General features: G+C 39.5%; 1 protein-coding gene and 1 long non-coding RNA gene across 2 annotated transcripts; one reads left to right on the plus strand and one right to left on the minus strand.

Moving 5' to 3' along the window:
* Positions 1–16: 16 nt before the first annotated feature.
* Positions 17–21,648, minus strand: LOC122669433. The gene is made up of 3 exons (XR_006334016.1): positions 21,527–21,648; positions 6,734–6,745; positions 17–29 (listed from the first exon to the last, which is right to left on the minus strand). It is a non-coding gene; the product is annotated as an uncharacterized LOC122669433 (long non-coding RNA).
* LOC122669432 (GDSL esterase/lipase At1g71250-like) lies at positions 18,111–20,592 on the plus strand. The gene is made up of 5 exons (XM_043866190.1): positions 18,111–18,460; positions 18,739–18,866; positions 19,252–19,500; positions 19,801–20,038; positions 20,378–20,592. Exons 1-5 carry the CDS (start codon positions 18,184–18,186, stop codon positions 20,590–20,592), a joined length of 1,107 nt encoding a protein of 368 aa, XP_043722125.1. The 5' UTR covers positions 18,111–18,183.
* Positions 21,649–21,894: the final 246 nt, after the last annotated feature.

Raw genomic sequence — 21,894 nt, forward strand, 5'->3', positions numbered from 1 at the left:
GATCCATTTTCATAGAACCATAACACTATCTATTTTTAAAGGCCATTTATTTTCTGAATTGTGAGTTCATGGAGGCGAGATTGGGGACAAATCCATCATGGGCATGGAGGAGTATTATGGGAGGAAGGCGAGTTCTTAAGACCGGTTTGTTGTGGAGGGTTGGTTCAGGTGACAAGATTGATATCTGGAATGACAACTGGTTACCCAATCTCCTAAATTACAAGCTGCAGCATCCGCCATTGGAAGACTGCCCCTTCACTCGAGTATCACAGTTGATTGATATTGATAACTGTCGATGGAATGGGTTTGTTATTGATCAGTACATCCATCCAAATGATAGACAAGCCATTTACCAACTTCAATTGAGTCTCTTCGCCACACAGGATCGACAAGTTTGGGGACCCTCGAAGGTTGGGAGTTTCAGTGTCAAGAGTGCTTACCATCTTCTTTGCAATCAATGGACGGCTAAAGAGTTGGGGAGGCCATCATCATCAACCTCGCATCGTTGGATGGAAGTTCCTTCATCGGTTTGGAAGTCTATTTGGGGCAGCAATACCCTCCCAAAGCTTAAGAGTTTCTTATGGAGGGGATGTTCTAATGGTCTTGCCACAGCCTCAGCACTCAATGTGAGGCAGATCAAGGTGGATATGCATTGTGGTAGATGTGGAGTTGCTCCAGAGAGCATTGAACATATTTTATTTCTCTGCCCATTCGTGAAGGCTGTGCGGTTTGGGTCCAGCATGGCAAGTCTTATTCCAAGGGATGATGGAGCTAAACTTCACCATTGGATTCAGAATTGGGGTTCACTCTCTGCTCTGGACAAGCAAAGCAAGAAGGACCTTATTACACTTTGTACTTTCATTGCGTGGTCTATATGGTGTTCGAGGAATGAAGGTCTTTTTGGTCGTAAGGTTTCTTCCCCGATTAAGGTTTTGATTGCGGCATAGAAGGCGTGTGATGAATTCCTCTCAGCCACTCGGCAGACTACTCAGGGGAATTTACGCAATACTTCAGGTGTTTCATCAGGTCCGGAGCCTCCAGTATCGTACTAGGTCTGGTCTCCACCCCCACATGGCTTCTTTAAATTAAACTGTGATGCAAGTTTTATGCCTGGTAAAGAGTTTGGAGGAGTTGGATTTCTTTTGTGCAATCATTTGGGTCAGCCTCGGCTTGCAGTTTCAAGTCATCACAGATTCAACTGCATTATTGAAGGTGAAGCAATTGCAGTGAGGGAAGGACTTCTTGAGGCTATTTCGGAAGGAACTTACTAGGTGTTGGTGGAGAGTGACAATCGGGAGCTCATCTCGTATCTTCAGGACTGTTCTAAGCAACCACCCCTTTCCATCTTCCCTATTATTGAGGATATTCAGCATCTTGCCACTTACCTTGATGTGTGTCTTTTTACCTTTATTCCAAGGGATGCTAATTGTGTAGCAGATTTCTTGGCCAAGAGGGCACAGTCTGTAACGGATAGGACTGTTTGACCCAATTCCGATCCTTGTCTATTTGTAGATGTTGTTACAGAAGATTTGAGTTTAATCCGTTAATAAAACTATTTGTTTTTCTATCCAAAAAAAAAAAACAAAAACACTATCTATTTGTGCCATATATATGTCCTACCATGCGCCTGATCATATACCTGTTCTAGGTGGGTGGAAGTGCAAGTGTGGAACCCTAAAAAGCTCTTTATTGTGTTGTGCGGCTGAGCCTCTTGCTTGCTTATGCTTACTATAAATTTTTTTCCCCCTTCTCTCCCACCATCTATCTCTATTATTGGTAAGTAAACGAGTCAAATTTAGCTGCGTACAAGACATATTAAATAGTCTTAATTTTTAGTGGTTGTAGGTTGTAATACAAAACGAATGGAGACAATGATAAATATACTCCCCCTTTTGTATCCCTCCCTCCCTCCTACCCATTAATATTTATTGTTTATTGACTGATGAGAGACTGCGAAAGTGGATAAGATCGATCCGTGTAGAAATTAAGTGATGCTATACATATACAATCACACAATTAGTCATGTCATAAGCCCACATAAATTCTCTCTTTTTCTTCTTCTTATTATTGTTATCAATTAGGGGCACCTCATGTTATGCTTATTCTTTGATAGATTGACATGATAGACCTAGACATCTCATATTATAAGAAACATTACCAACTTATTGAGTCCGCCAGGTTTGTATAACGTCATGTATTTTATTCTGTTCCATTTCTTGCCCGCTTCACTCAAGTTCCTCTAATAGAAGGGTGGACTCCATTCGGGTAGTGTGTTCGGGCAGGAGTAAGTTGGTCATTTCCACCCCCTTTATTAGAGGAACTTGGGGAGATGGACCTCCCCAGGAAATGGAGTAGATAAAGGTATCCTTGTTCTACAGTTACCCCATGTCCCATTGGTTTTGCCTTATGAATTTAGAGTTCCAATACTGATGTTCAAATTGGGTCCTTCCAGATGTCACTATGCCTAGTGAAGTTTAACGTTCCATTATTTGGCACTTGATAGTATATGGGTTAGTCTATATGATAGAAGGATCAGACAAGCATCTCATTGGTACAATTTCAGGTTAAAACGAATAGAGGAAGTAGTTAAAACTACAAAAGATGTTGTTTTTTGACATTTTGTATTGGGGGAAGTTCTCATACACAGCCGTGTAAGCATGCACGGTCGTGTCCCCTCTCACAAAGAGTTGGAAAAGTCATAAACCCCCACCCATTAATTAATGCCTTGAAACTCCCACTCTCTCACATACACAGCTTACATAGCCATGTATAAAAACTTTCCCCTTTCGTATTTATATCAATCTCCATTTGATGGCATTTTGGTAATTTTATTAAAACATTGAATCAGCTTCTGAGCAACTTTCCTTGCTTACTATGGACTGAAATTTAGCCATTGAGTCGTATGCAAGATCCATTATCACATTGACTAACCTAGGGGTGCAAGTTTGGCTCTGTCGGTCCGAACCCTCCATGAGCTCGAACAGGGCCTGGGCTGAGATATTTGGCCCAGAGGGCAGGTCAGGGCTGAAAATTTTTGGCCCTGAGTTAGGATCGGGTCGGGTTAGGGTTGAGGCCTCGAGCTAAGCCTAGCCCGGCCGGGCCCGACCCTGATTTAAGTTATACTATAAAATATATATTGATAAGGAGACTTAGGGTTGGGCCAAGGTTCTATAAAGCCTGGCCCAACCCGACCCTATTGCAACCCTAGACTAATCCATGTACTAACTACCAAATGATAAATAGTGAAACGCTAAACTTCACTGGCATAGTGACATATGGGAGGTCCCATTTATTACTTTTATCATAAAAAAAAATATTGATTACAAGAGGGCCTATTGAACTTACTAAGTATCCTTATCTGGTATCTTACACTTGTACATTTTTTATGGGCCTTTAATATTAGATAGCATTCTTGTCATAGGTATGTTATGTGATAACATTCTTGAATTAAATTAAATTTTTTTTTTTTTTTTTCCTTTTACTGAGATTCGTCACTGAGGCCGGAAGTGTTTTTTTAAGCCTTTAGGAGTAACAAACAGTAACCATCTGCGTGGACACCTTCGTGTTCTCTTATGGTGCTTAGAGATGATCATCGTTCATCCCAATATTCCTCCTAATTGTTATAAACTTTTGAGAGAGAGAGCACTTTGGATTAAAAGGAATGATGAGTTGTATTTGATAGGTGAAGGGAAAGTGCAAGCAACTATTAGGAGGTCAGACTCTGTTGTGTGCTTAAACACAACACAATTAAAGAATGTCAAAAGTTGGTCTCCCACGACCAAAACTACACAAAATTAATTTTCTTTTGTTAATGATAATCTACTTCATGTAATGCTGGTTTTATTAAAGTAAAACCCTACTATTTAACTTTTGGGCTACATTTGTTTCTCAAGTTACACTTTCTTTTTTTTTTTTTTTTTTTCTTCCTGTTTTCAGTGTTGATGGTTACAAGAACATAACCAACCTACCAGCATTTTGGAAAGGTATTCAGTCAAATGGAAGTTCCATAACCTAAAAAGAAGATGCTCTACATAAACCACATAATTTGGTTGATTCTATTCTTAAAGACTGCTCTCTCTCTCTCTCTCTCTCTCCCACACACCATTGAAAATTCCCTCTCTCTCACGCACACAAACACCCACACCCACACACCATAGAAAATTCTCTCTTTTGTTAAAGTAAAGGCAAGGGAGAGAGAGAGAGAGAGAGAGAGAGAGAAAAGAGGTTCACAACACAAGTAATGTGGTTCGGTTCAGTTTGAACCTAGGTCCACATAAAAGTTTAAGCTTTACTACAGTGATTAATGATAGACACGGTTCTCCCTTCTTATAGAGAATGAGAGAAATCGAGATGACAGAGGATTCTATAGAATGATTGATTACAAGGGATAAGAAAAGAAAGAAGTAACCATTTACATGTTTAGTGGATTTGAAGTCATCCAAATCGGAATCTTTGGATTCATATACTCTTTCTCTCACAGACCTCTCATAGAAAATTGAACTATCATTATTAAGGGGAATTGGTTACTACGTGGGAGTATGGTCCCTGTGTGCTTAGATAGGGAGAGCGAATGACTGCACACCAACCTCATGAAAAATCAAAATGCTCACCCTATTGATGCTTCTGGGCGGAACTCCATTGATCCCTAAACACAGGGACCGCATTCCCCAAAAGAGAACTATTTCTCAATTATTAATTACAGGAAATTTAAATTACATTAAAGACTTCTAGAGATCCCTTGGAATCAGATCTTCCGTATATAAATGAAATATTCTCTTTTTTTCCGAAATTAAAATAAAGAATCCGCATCCAATGACCCAAAGGCAAAGGAGGAAAGAGTAGTCTGAACTCTGAATAGAGCATGAAATCAGGTTAGAGAGAGAGAGAGAGAGAGAGGGACAAATCAAATCAAAGAGAAGGACGTTTGACATATTTTCCGACATGCTTTAGGAATATTTGTATGATATGTGGCATAAACTGATAGGACTGTCGGTGGTTAGTGTACATGTGGGCCCACGCAAAGGGAAAACACAAAACCTAACTCAACTATCTGCCTCCCAGTCCCAGCACCTGCACCAGTTATATATGTATATAGTGATTATTTTATGGATTAAGTTTTACATGTTAATTAAGGAAACCACAAGTGAAGATGTCGGTGAGGTTAAGGTCCATCGCTCCATGAACTGTAGGTGAACAGGGCCGGCCGGGGACATGCTCCAGAGTCCAGACAGCAACTCTTGTGTTTAATTAGCTTTTGCTCGTGTCATTTGATCTGTTGGATCAGACTAAATTAGAGGTTCTAAGGGTCCCATCCCTTCATACTGACAGCAATTCTTGTGTTTAATTGTAAAACGAGGCCGGAACTCAGGTTCACGTACGAGAATGTTGGGTGATTTGTAGGCGTAGGAGAATGTTCTCGTATGTGAACCTGGAGCCGAGTCCGTGTAAAACAAGCCTGATTGGGCATCAGTTGGGAGAAGGACAGGCGGCACACTTTCCATGTGCGGTAAAACTAGTAGGTGGCACAAATGGGAGCGCAAGATGAGGCATCATATAGGAGCAAGGGCGGCATTTAAGAGGGGGGGTGAGGGAGAGAGAGAGAGAGAGATTAGGGGTGTAAGTTTAGTCTGTTAGCCCTAGCTCGCCTTGAGCCTGAACAGGGCCTAGGCTGAGATATCCTAGCCCTGAGGGTGTGTCAGGGTTGGGAATTTTTTGGCCCTGAGTTAGGGCCGATCCTAGCTAGGGTTGAGGTCATGGGATGGCCTGGCCCGACCCAACCCGACCATGTCTTAATTCGTCTCCTTCTTCTTTCTTGTTGTTCCTCCTCCTCCTCTTCCTCCTTTTCTTTCTGATCCTTCTTCTTCATTCTTCTTCTCCCCGGTCTGGCCTAGCCCTTGCATCTCCCTTCTCCCTCCTCATGATAAGGGCCAATCAAGGTCAGCCCAGCCCGGCCCCGAGGGCAGGTCAGGGAAGGATTTTTCAAGCCTTAAATAAAGGTCGGGCCTCGGGCCAGCTAAGTAGATCAGGGTTGAACTGGGATTTTAAAAAGCCCGGCTCGACCCGACCTTGTTCCAACCCTAAAAGAGATAAACACAATGGACGCAAGCTTGTAGTTGTGTGGAGTGTAAAAATCCACCCTAATAAAAGAGAGAACAACTGTCTAGTGCACTTCGTAGAAATGTGGTGCGTAAAAACCCACCCTAATAGGAGGTCTTGGGTTCAAACTCTTGGTTCTCGATCATCTTCCGTCCCTCCCCTATAGAATTGGTAACTATTGAAAAATAAAAATAAAAGCAAGGGTTATGGAGCTTTTCAGTAACTCTTCACCAAACAATTATAGAAGGTAAAAGCTCATCATATTTTTTTTATATTTTGGGAAAAGATCCCTTGTTGACTGGTCGAGATACTTTCCTACATCATCTCATAGCCTAACTATGTGAGTCCCACACTGATACACTCTTTCTTCCCTAATATGTGGGTAGGTTATATTGATCATGTTTTGAGGTATCAATATCGTATCATCCGTATCTATTTTGCAAGTGAGCGATCCTAATACCATGCCAATACCATGTTGGTGATATGATACAAACAAGGGGTAAGATGGTCCAAAATCATTTTAAAAAGAGAATCAGGGGCAAATTTGTCTAATACGATTGATCCATGTCGATACCAATCTAATACCGTATCAATTTCGGGGTTGACCAATACCGTGTACTAATACCATGCTATTGACAAAACCATTTCTCTAACCGTGATTGATATATATATAGGCGTGGGAGATTCTCATTGTGGTTTCTCAAACCCTAGCCCAGGTCACTTGGCTGAAAGCCGCCCAACCCAGCCTAGCTGAAAATTGGGTTGGCCCAGTAGGATTCGGATTAACAATAAGTCATGGTCTCAATGTCTCATGGACCTTCTTCCAAAGTGCTGTGTTGAAATATGTCTTATGACTCTTATAATTAATTCTCTGCATGGATTGGAAATCTGGAGAAAGAATGGCGATTCTTATGGCCGCCAAAAGCTGAGCTTTTCGGGCAACCATTGCGTGTCGGCCATTAATGATAAGGTCATACGTAATATTACCGTCGGTGTCTGGCACCAAACATACCCGACACGTAATTTGTCGGAAAAGGATTGCGATGGTTCATTGCTTCTTCTCTGTTACCTTTATTAACCTTATTGTGAAATAATGCTGTTTGTGAAGATTGAGGGAGTGGTTGATTCTAATTTTCTCAAAAGTTTTCCGATTCATTCTTTCGGTCATCAAAGCAGCTTTTGCTCGTTAACTTTCTCGTGTCGGCCACTATTTTTAATTTCAGTCCGAGAAGGGATTAGAAATAACTACTGCATGTAACGATTCCTTATTACATTTCTTACAATCATGGTTCTAAGTATTGGTATCGTATCGGGTAAGACGTATCAGTTTTGCTAGTCATTGATATTAATACCGTGTCGATATTGTATCAATAGCATGATACGGACAAGGGGTAAAATGATCAGAAAACTCAATTTTTTAAAAAATTTAAAGACATATTTATCTGATACAACCGATCCAGACCAATACTGTATCAATATCGTATCAATTTTACATGTTGCCGATACCCATTTCGATACCATGCACTAAAACCATGTTCTTACCAGCACTGATTACCACTTGTAGGACTTGAAACGAACACTCATTCATTTTGATAAGTTTTCATTCTGGGAAAAGTGTGGGAATTTCGTCAAAAAAGTTTAAAGGGTCAATCATGGCAAATCCAGATAAAATAGGGATGAAATTTAAAGTGAGTTTTAGATATAATTATTCAGAAGTTCTTGATGTTTGGGGTAATTACACTTGTCATCCTAAGTTTGCTCAAATTGCACCTACGGCCTCAAGAAACTCAATGATGTTAGAGAGAATAAATGTAGATATATGTGGTCTTTTTACTTTTATATCTTTCGTATGAAAGGAAGAAAACTATCCTCCTAACTATTGAGTAGAAACGATAGCTCTCCTCCACTAAAATAAAAACCCAGGCTCCTCCTTCTGTTCTCCTCCCTTTCCCTCCATCACCATCATCGTCTTCAATGATTGGCCAATGTAAAGTGGAGAATGCTATTTTTATTCATCGAAAAAAAAAGTGGAGAATGCTTTGTGTGTCTTGAATTCTTGTATTCGTTGTGAAGTTTTCTCCGTTCTAACATGTTTTATGGCGATTCAAAGAAGAAATTTTGTAAGGTCTGTGATGGCAGCGGAGGACTTGGGCTAACTTTTGGTTTTTTGAGAGGAGTATTTGTTTTATTGTCTTGTTGTGCAAGCAAAAGAGAGAAATGAGATTTGGGCATTTTCGTGTTAAGGTTTTGAAGGAGAAAGTTCTTGCTGCGATTTTTGGTATTCTTGAGAGATCTCCATTGTATTTTTCTTCCATTACATAGTGAATCATTTTTAGGTTCACCTTTGGATGCAGCATACCAAATTGGTATGTGAACCACATTAAACGATTTGGGGAAGATGAAGGCAATTTGGTCAATTTCCCTTCTAATTCTAACATAGTTAGTTCCTAGTTAACGGAATGGGTGGATAAGTGGATTTGTTAATTTTTTTATAAAAGTAAGGGGCATATGTAATTTTTCAAAACTAATGGGTGTTTTTATAATTATGTGATACCTTAGGGGAGGTACGTGAAAATTTCTCCCTTTTTTTAGAAAAAAATTATTGTTATTTATGTCTCGAATTCTTGTACCCATTTCATAAACTGATCCGCTCCAACATCTTTGGTGGTGACCTGAATGAAACTTTTTTCTGAGATCTGTGATGGTAGCAGAGGGCTTGGACTAATCCGATGGATCGACTTGATCCGATGGAGGAGTATTTATATTCTTTACTTGCTTTGTTTTAGAGTGAGTCAGATTTGGGGTTTTTGATTTAGGGTTTCTAAGAATGAGAAGTAACGTCATTTTTGGGTATTCTTGAGAGATCTCCATTGTAACTTTCTCTGATTTACATAGCGAAACATCTTCAGCTTCGCCCGTGGACGTAGCACACCATACTGGTGTGTGAACCACGTTAAATATCCATGTCATCTTGCTCTGTTTTTCGTTTTTGTTCATGTTTTGTTTGATGTTTTTTCTAAAATTTATGTTCCATAGAATTTTCAAAGCTTTATTCTTCAATTTGATCGATTCTATATTGACTAAAACTTGACATCTGAGTAAAGGGCCTTGAGGTTTACCTGTCTCTATATAAAGGTTTAGCACCATCCACTCTACACAAATGTTTAACTCTCTAATCCAGCCAAACTAAAAATATATATATTTTTATAATTATAAAATAAAAAATAGAACCGGTAGTCACAATGATTAAAGGATATTGTAATTCTTTTCAAGAGAAATAAAATCTTATACATATCATAGCAGCACACACACATTTGCAGACTCTGGTTTTAAGGTTTTTTTTTTTTTGGGTGGAATTAAGAGCTTATATATATATATCTTACTTTTTTTTAGGGGATGGTGGGAAATAGGGAGGGGGGAAGGTACTAGTCAGAAGATTCGAACTCGAAACCTCCTAGTGAGCATGGGTATGAAGCGCATCACAACTCACCAACTGCATAGTGCAATTGGTTGTAGACTCTGGTTTTGAGTTAAACTGATAAAGCTGAGGATGATCATATGCCGAAGGCATAAACCTTACAAATTATATTTGAGAAGTCCAAAACCTACTAAGCAGACCGTTGTGACCCACAAAACGTTGCGGTAGAAAGCACAAGAGATGACAGAGAAACAGAAAGAAAAAGAAGGAAGGTCCCAAGCCAAAACATTACCAAAAACTCCGAAGAACTGCTACTTGATGATTAAATCACGACCCTAAGAAGATTAATGAAGCATTATGGTTAAATTGTTTTTTTAATTTTTTTCCTTTCTTTCTTTACTTCTTATAACTCTTAAGTCAACCCTCCACGATATAATCCCATTAACACATTGAAACTGAGAAGCAAAGTCTATCAAGAAAACTTGTCCAACCCAAGACCCCACCATGACTAAAAAATAAAAAAATGCAACCGACCAAAAGCCTTTCCAAACAGTACCTTTTGCATTTTGGATGTAATTTAATCTGTGGGGTACATGAAAGGGGTCAAGAAAACCAAGATTAGGGGGGTCGTAGGGCACATTGGAACATGCGCGCCCTCCAAACAGTACCTTTTGCATTTTGGATGTAATTTAATCTGTGGGGTACATGAAAGGGGTCAAGAAAACCAAGACTAGGGGGGTCGTAGGGCACATTGGAACATGCGCGCGCCCCCCCCCCCCCCCCGGCCCAATTTGTTTCTTTATATTTCTAGGCATTTCTATCCCATCACATTCACCAAAAAGGATTTTGGGGCCTAGATAGGCTTTTGGTTAAGGCATTATTTTCCATACATGATCTACTTGGATATAAACATTAGAGTTTATTATATTTTAAATTACTAAAGCAATTGAGATGCCCACTTGTCTTCATTGTGATATTCCACATGGCATCCTTCAAGATGATATGTTGTAGTCTAACCCAAAGGTCTCTATATTCTCTCTAGAATTTTATGTTTTATATTCAAGAATAGCGTCGCAGGTTCAAGTCGGGAAACAACCTCTCTACGAAACGAGGGCAAGGCTTCGTATCTAATAACTTTTTGATTTAATTCGCAATGATAAAAACTTCGAGCATTGGGTACACTCTGTTTTCACTAGTCACCCACTATTTTTATCATATTTGTATCATAATCTAGATAACAAAGTTTGTTGTAAGTTCTCATAAATGTATCACAATTTGGAAAAACATTTAGAGGAACCAAGTAGCTAAGAACCTTTGGAGATGGACTGCCAAGTCAAAGATATTTCAGCAATATGTGATGCTTATGCTCTAGTGACTTTCATTATCCCCATTGTTAACCATTTTTTTTATGGGCAATCAAAAATTACTTATTAAAAAAGATTAACAATGAGGTATTGAAAATCACTAGAGCATAAGCATCATATATTATATGTTGAATTGTTAACTTTTTTGTTGATGTATTGTGGTAATACCTTTTGTTGATGGATCAAATTATAATCCTAAACTTATTTAGGGAAACGGTTGGGTATGCTAGCGGTATACTGTACACTAGCACATTATGTGTCTGTCTTTCTCTTCCTCCGTTTGAAGGGTAAGGGAGTCATTTTAAACTAGGGATGAGAGAGATAGACACATAGAGTGCTAGCATATGCATCCCTCTCCCATTTATTTATTACTTTTGCCAGAAGAAAGTGAAAATTGTTTTTCACTTGTGAGGTTCCATATTTATCTACACAAAATTATGTAAAAAGAAAATTCTTTAACACAGATTTCATGTAAAATCTTTCGATAGCATGCTTTTAACCCTAAAACCAGAGAAAATCGAGCTTTCTAAACTTCTGAAAACTATACTTTCACCTTCATGCATCAACCTCTTAAAAAATAGGGAAATTTTCATAAACCTCCCCTGAGGTATCATGTAATTATAGAAATACTCGTCAGTTTTGGAAAATTACACGTGCCCTTCTTTTGTAAAAAATTAATAAATGCATCCATTCCATTAAATTAAAAATAACAACATTAGAATTAAAGGGTAAATTAACCAAATTGCCCTTACAAGAAAAAAGAAAAAAAACCTACAATTCATCTTCCCTTAAAATTAACAATAGATAGATTCAATATTTATATTTATAAAAAGCAAATCTAACAAAAGGACTTGTCTTAGGAGAGACAATCTCAGATCTTTTTCCTCTCAATTACACTGCCCGTACTTGAGTCAAGTACATCTAACAGAGGAGGCAGAAATGACTATCCTACCCCTTGCCCGAACACACTGCCCGAGGTGGGATCCACCTCCATCTATTAGATGTACTTGACGGTCAAGTATGAGCAGTGTAATTGAGAGGATAAAAATTCGACAATCTCCAACAATGGAAAGTGATGACATTTATTTTTTTATTCTAACGGTTACAGGAAAAGAAAACAGTAATGCCTCCTTGAATTGTTTGTGACGTTCGTTTTCATCACAACGGGGATGATATGAATATCCCGAAGCTTCTTTTAGTAGCTCTTCAAAAGGTTTCAATAATATACTAATTAATATAAATCAGCAACTCTAAGATTAGCATAAATAAAATAATAAAAGTATTATCCAAAAAATAAATTTGTATTCCTTAATACATCATATGTCGATCAATAATATAAATTGGGGGTGCTATTATCTGTGCCGCAGTGCAGGCTGCGGCCAGGCACATGGGGGTGGGCGCAATGATCACCCTACCCCCCTGCACAGGCTGCCCATGTACCTGGGCGCAGCCTATGCTGCGGCACAAAGAACATTCTCCCCTATAAATTATTAAAACGTACATTACATCACAAAGCTAAGATCCGATTGTGGATTGATCACTTGCATAATAACCCAATCGAATTCCAGATCCTTGCTAACCACATTAGAAACATCTTGATCAGATCTCATATTTTCTTCTATAAGCTTTTATGTTGTAGATATGGTGCCTAAAATTATTTTAATTTTAATAGCGTGTTAGTAGGGTTTCTTTTCCATTATATTTAATTGAAGTTTGCCATGAGGCCAGAGCACATTCATATAGAATCTAATATATGTGTGTGTGTAAATCTCTTTTCACCTTTTTAGTGACATTAGGATTTGGGACATGCCCATCTAACAAAAGCCTGATTAGGGCTAGATGTATAGTTTGGATGGTTTTATGGGTTAGTTAATGTCCATCCCCATTCATTGGAAGGTAAAGGACTATGAAGAGGCTAGCATTTCTCTTAGAAAGCATAACCAAAACTAGTTTGGGATGTTTTCCTTCAAGTTCATATAATCAATATGCTTGGTTAAGGAATAAGAGGGTTTTTTTTTTTTTTTGAAACGAAAAACTATCAAATTATCTTCAAAAGCTCATCTTGTAAATTGGTTTAATTCAAGGGAAAGGCTGGCCACGTTACCAAGGTATCTACCATGTGTCATCCTCTCTCCTCCTATTTTGGAAAAGACCCGTTTGTCCTCCTGTGTCCAGCCTTTTAATTGGTGTATACCGCTAGCTTACTAAAAGTTGACAGCATACCCAACTCTTGGAAAAAGATCCTCTCCAAGTACCCATCTAACGGTGGGGAGGATTTAGATACGTATCCCCAAGTGTTGGCAGATTGCATGTCCAAGTCATCCCAGCTATTGAATGGGTGGCTAGAGAGTTGGACACCCAAGTAGTTGGAGAGGATGTCGATCCCCCCCCCCCCCCAACCCTCTCCCTTGATTCAAATACCAAGGGAGAAAGTGTCTAGTTGTCTTCCAGCACACCCATCCGAATGGGGGTTTTTTTTTTTTCCTTCTATTTTTTGGTTGCTTATTCTAATTGGCTTTGCTAACATAACAAACAGAAATATAATCTAGACTACTCTTGCTGCCCCAAGTAAATGAGATAAGGCATAGTGAGGTTGAGGGGTTCCAGGTCAAGACCAAGAGCAGGGTCAGAGAGAGAGAGAGAGAGAGAGAGAGAGAGAGAGAGAGAGAGCATTATCCATATTTTCAGGAAAAGTGTAGTAAAGTGAGTAGTGGGTTACGTCTAGTGCCATTGTATATAGTCGTTTTTAGAAGGTGGGTTGGTGGAAGAGGCTTTTCTTTTGTCGACGTAAACCTAAAGCCCAGCCCATACCACAAGAAAATCTCTAGTTCAGGCATTCCTTTAAATATGAGGAATGAACCCTCTACAGTAGTATTTAGAACTTAATACCATCTCTTAATTGCTTTTTTAGTTAATTCTCAAAAGTTTTTTGAGATAAGGGTATGAAAGAATTTTTAAAAATAATTTGAAAGTGACATATCATTATGTTACCCTTATCAAAATGTGTCATTGTCATATACATTTTCTGAGTACACATATGAAATGACTATTACTTTCGTAAGAAATAATTTGAATGTCATACTAAAAGGGTAAAAAGGTAAAATTATAAATTATCTGTTACCTTTAGAGGTGTCAATAAGAAAACCCCTTCTAAGTTTTGGGTTCTATGTTAGAGCTAAAAGATGCACTGAATGATAGGAAATTGAAAGTTATGGAAGCCTGGCCTATTTGTAACCCAAACTCACTCTCCAAACCCCCTCCCCCAACTCCCAAAAAAAAGGGTCATACCCAATGCACAATGCTCCCATTGAGTCCCACGTTTTGCAGGGTTTGGGAGAGGTAGATGGTAGGCAGCCTTACCTTTATGTGTGTGTGAGAGAGAGAGATTACAATGACTGAAGAAGGTGGAATTGGCTTTATTTGGCAAGACATAGCTATTCTTCTCTACATATTTATCCACTGACCTTAACTAGCGTCGTTGAAAATGAGGGGTGCTGTTCTCTGTGCCGCAACGCAGCCTACACCCAGGAACATGGCGGTGGGCGCAATGACCACCTTGCCCCCTGCACAGACTACCCATGTGCCTGGGCACAGGCTGCGCTACGGCACAGAGAACATTCTCCCTAAAAATAATGATAAAAATAAAGCTAGCGTATCTTGGTCATATCAAAGTTGATCCCAAAATATGGTTTTTGTTCTACTCTCCTTGTGATCAGGTTTGCTCATTGCACCCCCAAAAGTGGTATTGAACCTATATGAATTGAACCAAGTTTCAAACCTTACTGTTAGATCTCAACCAACCCAAACTATGAACCAATAGTCCAATTGGGCTGCACACCCCATCTCTCAACAAGATAATGGACCAATAGTCCAATTGGGTGCTGTTCTTTGTGCTGCAGCACAGGCTGCGCCCAGGTACATGGAGGTGGGCGCAATGACCATCCTGCGCCCCTAAGTGATAGGCCCATGTGCCTAGGCGCAACCTACGCCGTGGCCCAGAGAACATTCTCCCATATTTTGTAAGGATTTGGGGACTCTCCAGATTGTCAGCGTTGCAATGCCCCTCGACATCACCACAAATGTTAATTTCTAATGATTTTTGGCCTAAAACAGACTTTGTTTTGAAATATCCGAATGTTCTTCTCTCTCCAAATGTGATCAAGAATGTTACAAGAAATTTTTTTGGCAATACTTGAGATTTTTCTTGAGGTAGACTATAATGGAAACTTAAAATTAGGTTTTCAATTTCTATATGGGAGTTGGCCTAACTCCAAATCCAGAAGGTGGGGAAGGTGGTTCCCATGACAGGATTGTTGTTTCATAGCAACCATTTTATCCCTTATCGGAATAGGTCTCACATTGGCTTTATTTGGCTAAACTATGCTTTAGTAAAGTAGCTCTTTCTATATTATGTCACGTCACTCTTTATTACTCTCACTCGTATGGTGGCAAGACAAACTTCCATACTAAAGGTCATGAGCATATGAGAGAGAGAGAGAGCCAGTAAGAAACAGGAGGGTTAGATCTTGTTCCAACGTCGACGAACCTTGAATCCACACATAGAGGAAATGAAAAACTTCTTCTATTCAAAATGTAAATTGCTTACAAAGAAAAATTCGAAGCCCTTATATAGAGATGCTTGCTTACAGAAAAAGAAAATAAAAATTCAAAATTCAAAAATTTCAAAACTGCAGTAGTCTGTTTCGCCTTCAAATCGCACAATAAGGGCAAAAAAAACATACATCAGCAGAATTTGGATCGTCTACGGCCTGCTTGACCGTAGCAGCCATAGCAGCGCCCTGATGAGGCATAGTGCAATGACCGCTTTACCCCTGCCCGAGCACCTTGCCCGAGCAGGGGTAAGGCGGTCATTGTACCGCACCTCATTAGTGCGCTGCTACGGGCAGCAGGCCGTAGACGATCTTGATCCTACATCAGCATCGAAGGATCAGTCCGGATGGACTTCTGCTGGTCCAATCGGCTCAAGAACTCATTCGATATCTCCTCGACATCAAAGAGAGAGAGAGAGAGAGAGAGAGTCCACATTTTCAGGAAAAGTGTAGTAAGGTGAGTAGTGGCATGTGTAGTGCATTGTATGTAGTCCTTGTTTTTTGGGAGTGGGGTTTTTTTAGGGGTGGGGGACACACACACAGATAGAGAGAGAGATGATTATAACCTTATTTTTCTGAAGCTGTGGTAATTAGTCGCTCTTAGTGCATTATATATAAGCTTTCTAGATAGGGACTTAAATGGAATCTTGACAATGATCAACAGTACTGGTCATTTGGGAGATGAGTAGTAAGATCGTAGTTAAGATCACAGTCACCATCAATGTTTACTTAGCTTGCCTTTCATTAAGGAATGAGTGCTGAAATTTTTTGGTGAAAAGCATAGCTGTTCTGCTTTGCATCCCCTCCCTTTACAAACTTTGCCTTTAGCTACCCACAATGGCTACAAAAACTTAAGCATAAAAGGAAACTTTTGAGTCTTACTTTTCCCAGAGGGGAAGATTTAAATGTCCAGAGGGAATGTATGAAGAAAAAGAAGATCATGAACATGAGAAAAATGAAGAGAAGATGATAATGGTGATAACTCTGTGGGATCTGATGGAATTCTTATAAGAGATTTGATGTATACCTTTATGAGATGATGTTTTGTGCACATGGGCATGCCCAACCCTCTCATGGTTTTCCATGTGGTTGCCTTATAATGAATGAATAGATTGGACCAAAATTTGTAATTCTTACATCCATTGTGAAAAACTATTGAGAAAAACATACACATAATTCCAATGGTTTTCGAAATTTGAATTTTATTCCCTCTATGGGTTTTTTCTATGTTTTCAGTTGAATTACTACAAAGTTTAAAATTTACAATCTATATTAGTGGGAAGAAGGCCCACAAAATTAACTTTCTAAACATGTAATCTCAAACTTTCACATATTTAGGTCTTATATACGATTTTTTTTGACATGTTTTTATTGGGGGTAGTTTTGTACTTTTAGGGAATTAGGGTTTCTCTATATATTGTAATGCGTCTTAAAATGCTATATATATATATATAGGGAGATCTCACAAGGAGGTGAGTATGAGGGTTTTTAATTTCTTCATCATAATAGTAGAAGCTCTGATTTATCGCTCTACCATGGTTGTAGCCCATCTTGGGTGAACCACACACGTAAAATGATATCATTCACATTGTTGCATTTCTGACATGGGTAGACAGACAAACTAAATATATGGTTGCATATCTGATGCCATAATGGCCCAATGGGCTTTCCTCCCCACAAACTACCAACCCAATTGATTATTGGGCTTGCACATGATCTGGCCCAGAGTAATAAGCCAGTAGTTTTTCCATTTTATGAGGGTCCACTTCCCTCCTGACCCAACCCAGCAAATTATTCTTTGCTAAAAATTAAGGGGAAGAGTTTTGTATCCGGGGGCATGGTCCCTGCTCCAGTAGGGGGTCAATGGGAGCCCAGACATAAGCATCAACAAGGGCAGGATTATCGCTTACTATGGGGATGAGGCGGTCATTTTGCCTCTTCCTGTTTCTGGGTGCAGGCGCCATACTCCCTGACAAAGTTCTTTTTCCCAAAAATTATATACTGATGTAAATGGAAGAGCCTTCGCTTTAGTCAATGTAAACCCAAGCCCATCCCATACCAAATGAAGAGCCTTGCTACCTAACTAACCTAGGAACATTAGGGCTTTAATCAAAGTTACAATTTGTAATGTATCCAAACCAAAACCATTGAGCTTTTATACATTCCAAACCCCTCCACAATTTAATTACCAGGTTGGTTGCCTCTCTTATTATATTTTAAAGAAAAATTCCCCACGTCAACAATGTGGGTATCCTTTCTCACGTCCTCTCACATCCTTACCATGTGAGTCCTGCACTGATACTTTCTCTCCTTCTTGATCATGTGGGTCTCCTGTTAATGAAATAATTTACCCGCCACATCATAATCCTTTTTTACAGGGTGTCCTCTTAATTTTGAAAAGATGTAAAATGAAGAAAAAGAAGGCATGCATGAAAGGGAGTAACAAGACAAGTAAAAGCAGGAGGGAACTCAGGAAAAAGCCCATAGAAAGGATAATTGCATGGTTCTTACATCCCGTTAACTCCTATCATCACCTTTATACTGAACTGACAAAGCCCACCTGTCATATTTCTCACATTCATTCTAATCTTCCTCTTTAAGTTCCCTTCAATCTTAACTTCTATTTGAGCATTCCACATCAAACATTTTTGAATACAATTAAATCAGTTCCTTCTTACATTGGTGAGCAAAGAATATGAAGATGGAAAACACAAATTCTTGGTCTCTTGTCAATGCAGCTAGATTGTTGATCTCCATTGTTGTGGTGATTCTCCACTTGGGGTCTAGATGGGTCATTGGAGCACCACAAGCCACAGCAATGTTTGTGTTTGGAGACTCATTAATTGACAATGGAAACAACAACTACTTGTTGGGCTCTTTAGCAAAAGCTAATTACTTACCTTATGGGGTTGATTTTGAGCAGGGAGCGACCGGCCGATTCACTAATGGTAAAACCATAATCGATCTCCTAGGTAACTTCTTAAATCTAATTAATATCTTTCATTCTCTTAATTAATAGCTCCTTACATCTCTTTATCTCATGAACCAAAATGGATTTTGTTGTTCTTAAAGGTAAACACATATGCCTTAATTGGGCCATTTCGGGGCCCAACCTTGCTCCTATGAAAACCCACTATTAGGCCCAATGACAAAGTTATAATTTGATCCTTTAGTATATTTGAGATGAATTGAGATGAATTGAGAAGAGTGTTAAACCATATAATTACCAGTTTTAAGTTTTATTTTACAGGAGATAAGTTGGGTTTGCCGTACCTTCCGGCCTTCGCAGATCCACTCACAGTCGGAACAAGAATTCTTAAAGGAGTGAATTATGCATCAGCGGCTGGGGGGATCCTTGATATCTCGGGGCTACATCTCGTAAGTATTTATTAACTAACTAAATCTAGGGAGATTACTCTTAATAATCGGCTAATTAAGGGGATCATAATGATTATATCTTCATGGAACCTCAAGGTAAGTGTTACCACATTGAGGTCCAAGCCAAACCACTGCCTTGATACTAATCTCAGGCCCATGAAGCCCAAAAGTAACCTTGGGCTGGCCTTATGGGCTGGGCTACTTTGATGTTTCCTTGCAAGTGTGCACGCATTGAGGTCCAAGCCAAACCACTGCCTTGAAGGCCAATCTCAGGCCCAGAAATCCCCTAATATGCTTGGGCTGGGCCACTTTGATGTCACCTTGTAATTTATAGATTCATTTATGTATGTTTCTAAGAGAGTTTTTCTCCACACTGTAATTACAGGGACAAAGGTTCAGCTTAAGGCAGCAGGTTATCAGCTTTGGAATAACTTTGAGTCAATTGAGGATCCAACTGGGGGGGATGAACATGAATCTAAGCGAGTACCTGGCCAAATCGATCGCTGTGATGGCACTCGGTAGCAATGACTACGTCAATAACTATCTTATGCCCTCCCTTTACCCTACTAGCTTCATCTATAATCCCCGTGACTATGCAGATCTCCTCGTCAACCAGTACTCCACGCAGATTCTGGTAATGGCATAGACCAATTTGATTATATATAGGGTTCGTCAGTTGTCTACTAACTAATTGATTCTCACCCCCCAAAAAAAATACTTGTGATGAGAGTTGGACCATGGCATGAAAAGGTCTTTGCGGTCTGAACCGGGTTGATCAATAATATTGCAATGAACCCCTGTTCTGGATCAGCCCACTTTGACTGACTTGACCGGTCCAAATCTCATTAATGTGGTCGAACCAGAGTTAGAATATGAATGTGGTTTTTTTTTTTTTTTTTTGACCAACAACCATTGTAATATATATCCTTTGCAGGCACTCCACAGCTTAGGGTTAAGGAAGTTCTTCTTAGCAGGGTTGGGCCCAATAGGATGCAGCCCCAGTCAAGCAAGAGGGCAATGTGCCACGGGCGTAAATGACATGATGGGATTGTTCAACGAACGGCTCAGATCACTTGTCGACCTGCTGAATGCCAATCATCCGGGGTCAATCTTTGCCTATGGCAACACATATGGAGTTTTTGGTGATATACTCAATAATCCAGCTGCATATGGTAAGGGGCTAAGAGCTCATGTTTATAACTGAACATTAGGTTAAAAGGAGGAGGGTTTACATGGGCCTACCCTGAGAACTAGTTTGGGCACCTGATTTTTAATGGGCCTACCCTCAGGCTCAGTTGTAGCCCAGCCCATGATACACACCTCCAACATGATCTGCAATAATTATCAGAAATGACAAAAGACATAGGCACTGTTTGGTTGCAAGGAAAATGCAAGTATTTTTCTGGGAAGTGAAATATATTTTATGGGAAATGCATAAATTTCATTTTGATATATGGAAATTAAAAGGAAATTTTTGATTTTATAATTGCGATTATTTGCTGATGTGGCAGGATTTATGATTACAACTCGAGGGTGTTGTGTTCTTGGGGTGAATCAAGGAACATGTCTTCCCCTCTCAACCCCATGTCCAAACAGGAGGGAATATGTGTTTTGGGATGCTTTCCATCCAACAGAAGCTGTTGATGAAATCCTTGCTCAAAGGGCTTACGCTGGCCCTCCTTCAGACTGCTATCCAATCAATGTTCAACAAATAGCACAAATGTAGACCATTACTACTAGTCTACTACTACTTAATGTAATACATAGTATATACACAATAACGGCACTTTTACATACCGTATCTGGGGTATAGCAATGTTAGTATATATCTAGTGGGACTATGTATGCATGTATTTGTGCTACTATGTGTTACAATACCAACTAGTTAAATGAATTGGATTTGATGTATTTTAAGAGCATTTTACTGCTTTGGCACATTAGTTAGGAGCTCATCTATTGCTTGATTTGATCTATTCCAAGAGACCACCTAAGGATATTCATAGGTTCTGTTTGGTTCCATGTAAAAAGGAGAAAAAGGAAAAAAAAAAAATTCTTTAACATAAGATTGGACATGTCTATCTCCAGTCTAAGTAGAGAGTCAAATAGGTTGGATGAAGAGATTCTCTCTTCACCAAGGGTGGAGAGAGACCAGATCCAATCAAGCCAGGCCCGTCTAATGTCCCTTGTGCAGCCTAGATCTCAACCTTATCAAAAGGCTTAGAGGAAAGCAACAATCCATATGGGCTCCCACTTCTCTTGCACACATAAAACCGTTTCAAATGGATCATCATCATCATCATAATTCATGACCCACTTCTTTAACTCGGAGCCAACTTTGTATGACAAACCTACACTGCAAAGCCATCTCTGACCAGAAAGAAGAAATCAAGTATGAGAAGAAACAGCTCCAGAGTGGTCATGACTGTGGTGGATCCTTGGCTGTTGTTGATCTTCACCACAACCATGATCTTCTATTTCTCATCAAGTACTGGGGCTCTTGGAGCACCACTGGTGCCTGCTATGTTTGTGTTTGGGGATTCACTGGTTGATAAAGGAAACAACAATTTCCTCAACTCCATTGCAAAATCCAACTATATATGCCTAATGGGATTGATTTCTGCATATGGAGGTCCCATTGGGAGGTTCTGTAATGGAAGAACTATAGTGAATATGCTTAATGTGAGAGGAGCACTCACCTCAAAAGCCTGAAAGATGGGAAGGAAGCCTCCCTCATGGTTTCTTCTTTAGACCTGACTTGAACCATATGGGTCATCCAGGCCAGGTCTTGGAAAACCAAATATGCTCCAGCTAACCTAATCCAACTACTTTGCAGCCCATTTGCAATCATAGGTTTTAACCTTGCACAAGGACAACCCACAACACATTGAGCTGAGCCTGGGTTAGCAAAAGATGTGAATTTAAAGTTCTTCATTTGGGATTGTAACCCCTATCTTATAATAGATGTCTCAAGGCTAACACTCTGTACTCCATCTTTGGCACAGGGAGAACATTATAGCTTGAAACAAGA

The sequence above is a fragment of the Telopea speciosissima genome, chromosome 7, assembly GCF_018873765.1.
Source record: "Telopea speciosissima isolate NSW1024214 ecotype Mountain lineage chromosome 7, Tspe_v1, whole genome shotgun sequence".
Lineage (NCBI taxonomy): Eukaryota > Viridiplantae > Streptophyta > Magnoliopsida > Proteales > Proteaceae > Telopea > Telopea speciosissima.

Bases quoted from the DNA above. Each gene is read 5' to 3' on its own strand.
- LOC122669432 (XM_043866190.1), top strand. From the start codon at position 18,184: ATGAAGATGGAAAACACAAATTCTTGGTCTCTTGTCAATGCAGCTAGA. The intron at 18,867-19,251 runs GTAAGTATTTAT...CTGTAATTACAG, and splicing joins ATATCTCGGGGCTACATCTC to GGACAAAGGTTCAGCTTAAG. The intron at 20,039-20,377 runs GTAAGGGGCTAA...CTGATGTGGCAG, and splicing joins CAATAATCCAGCTGCATATG to GATTTATGATTACAACTCGA.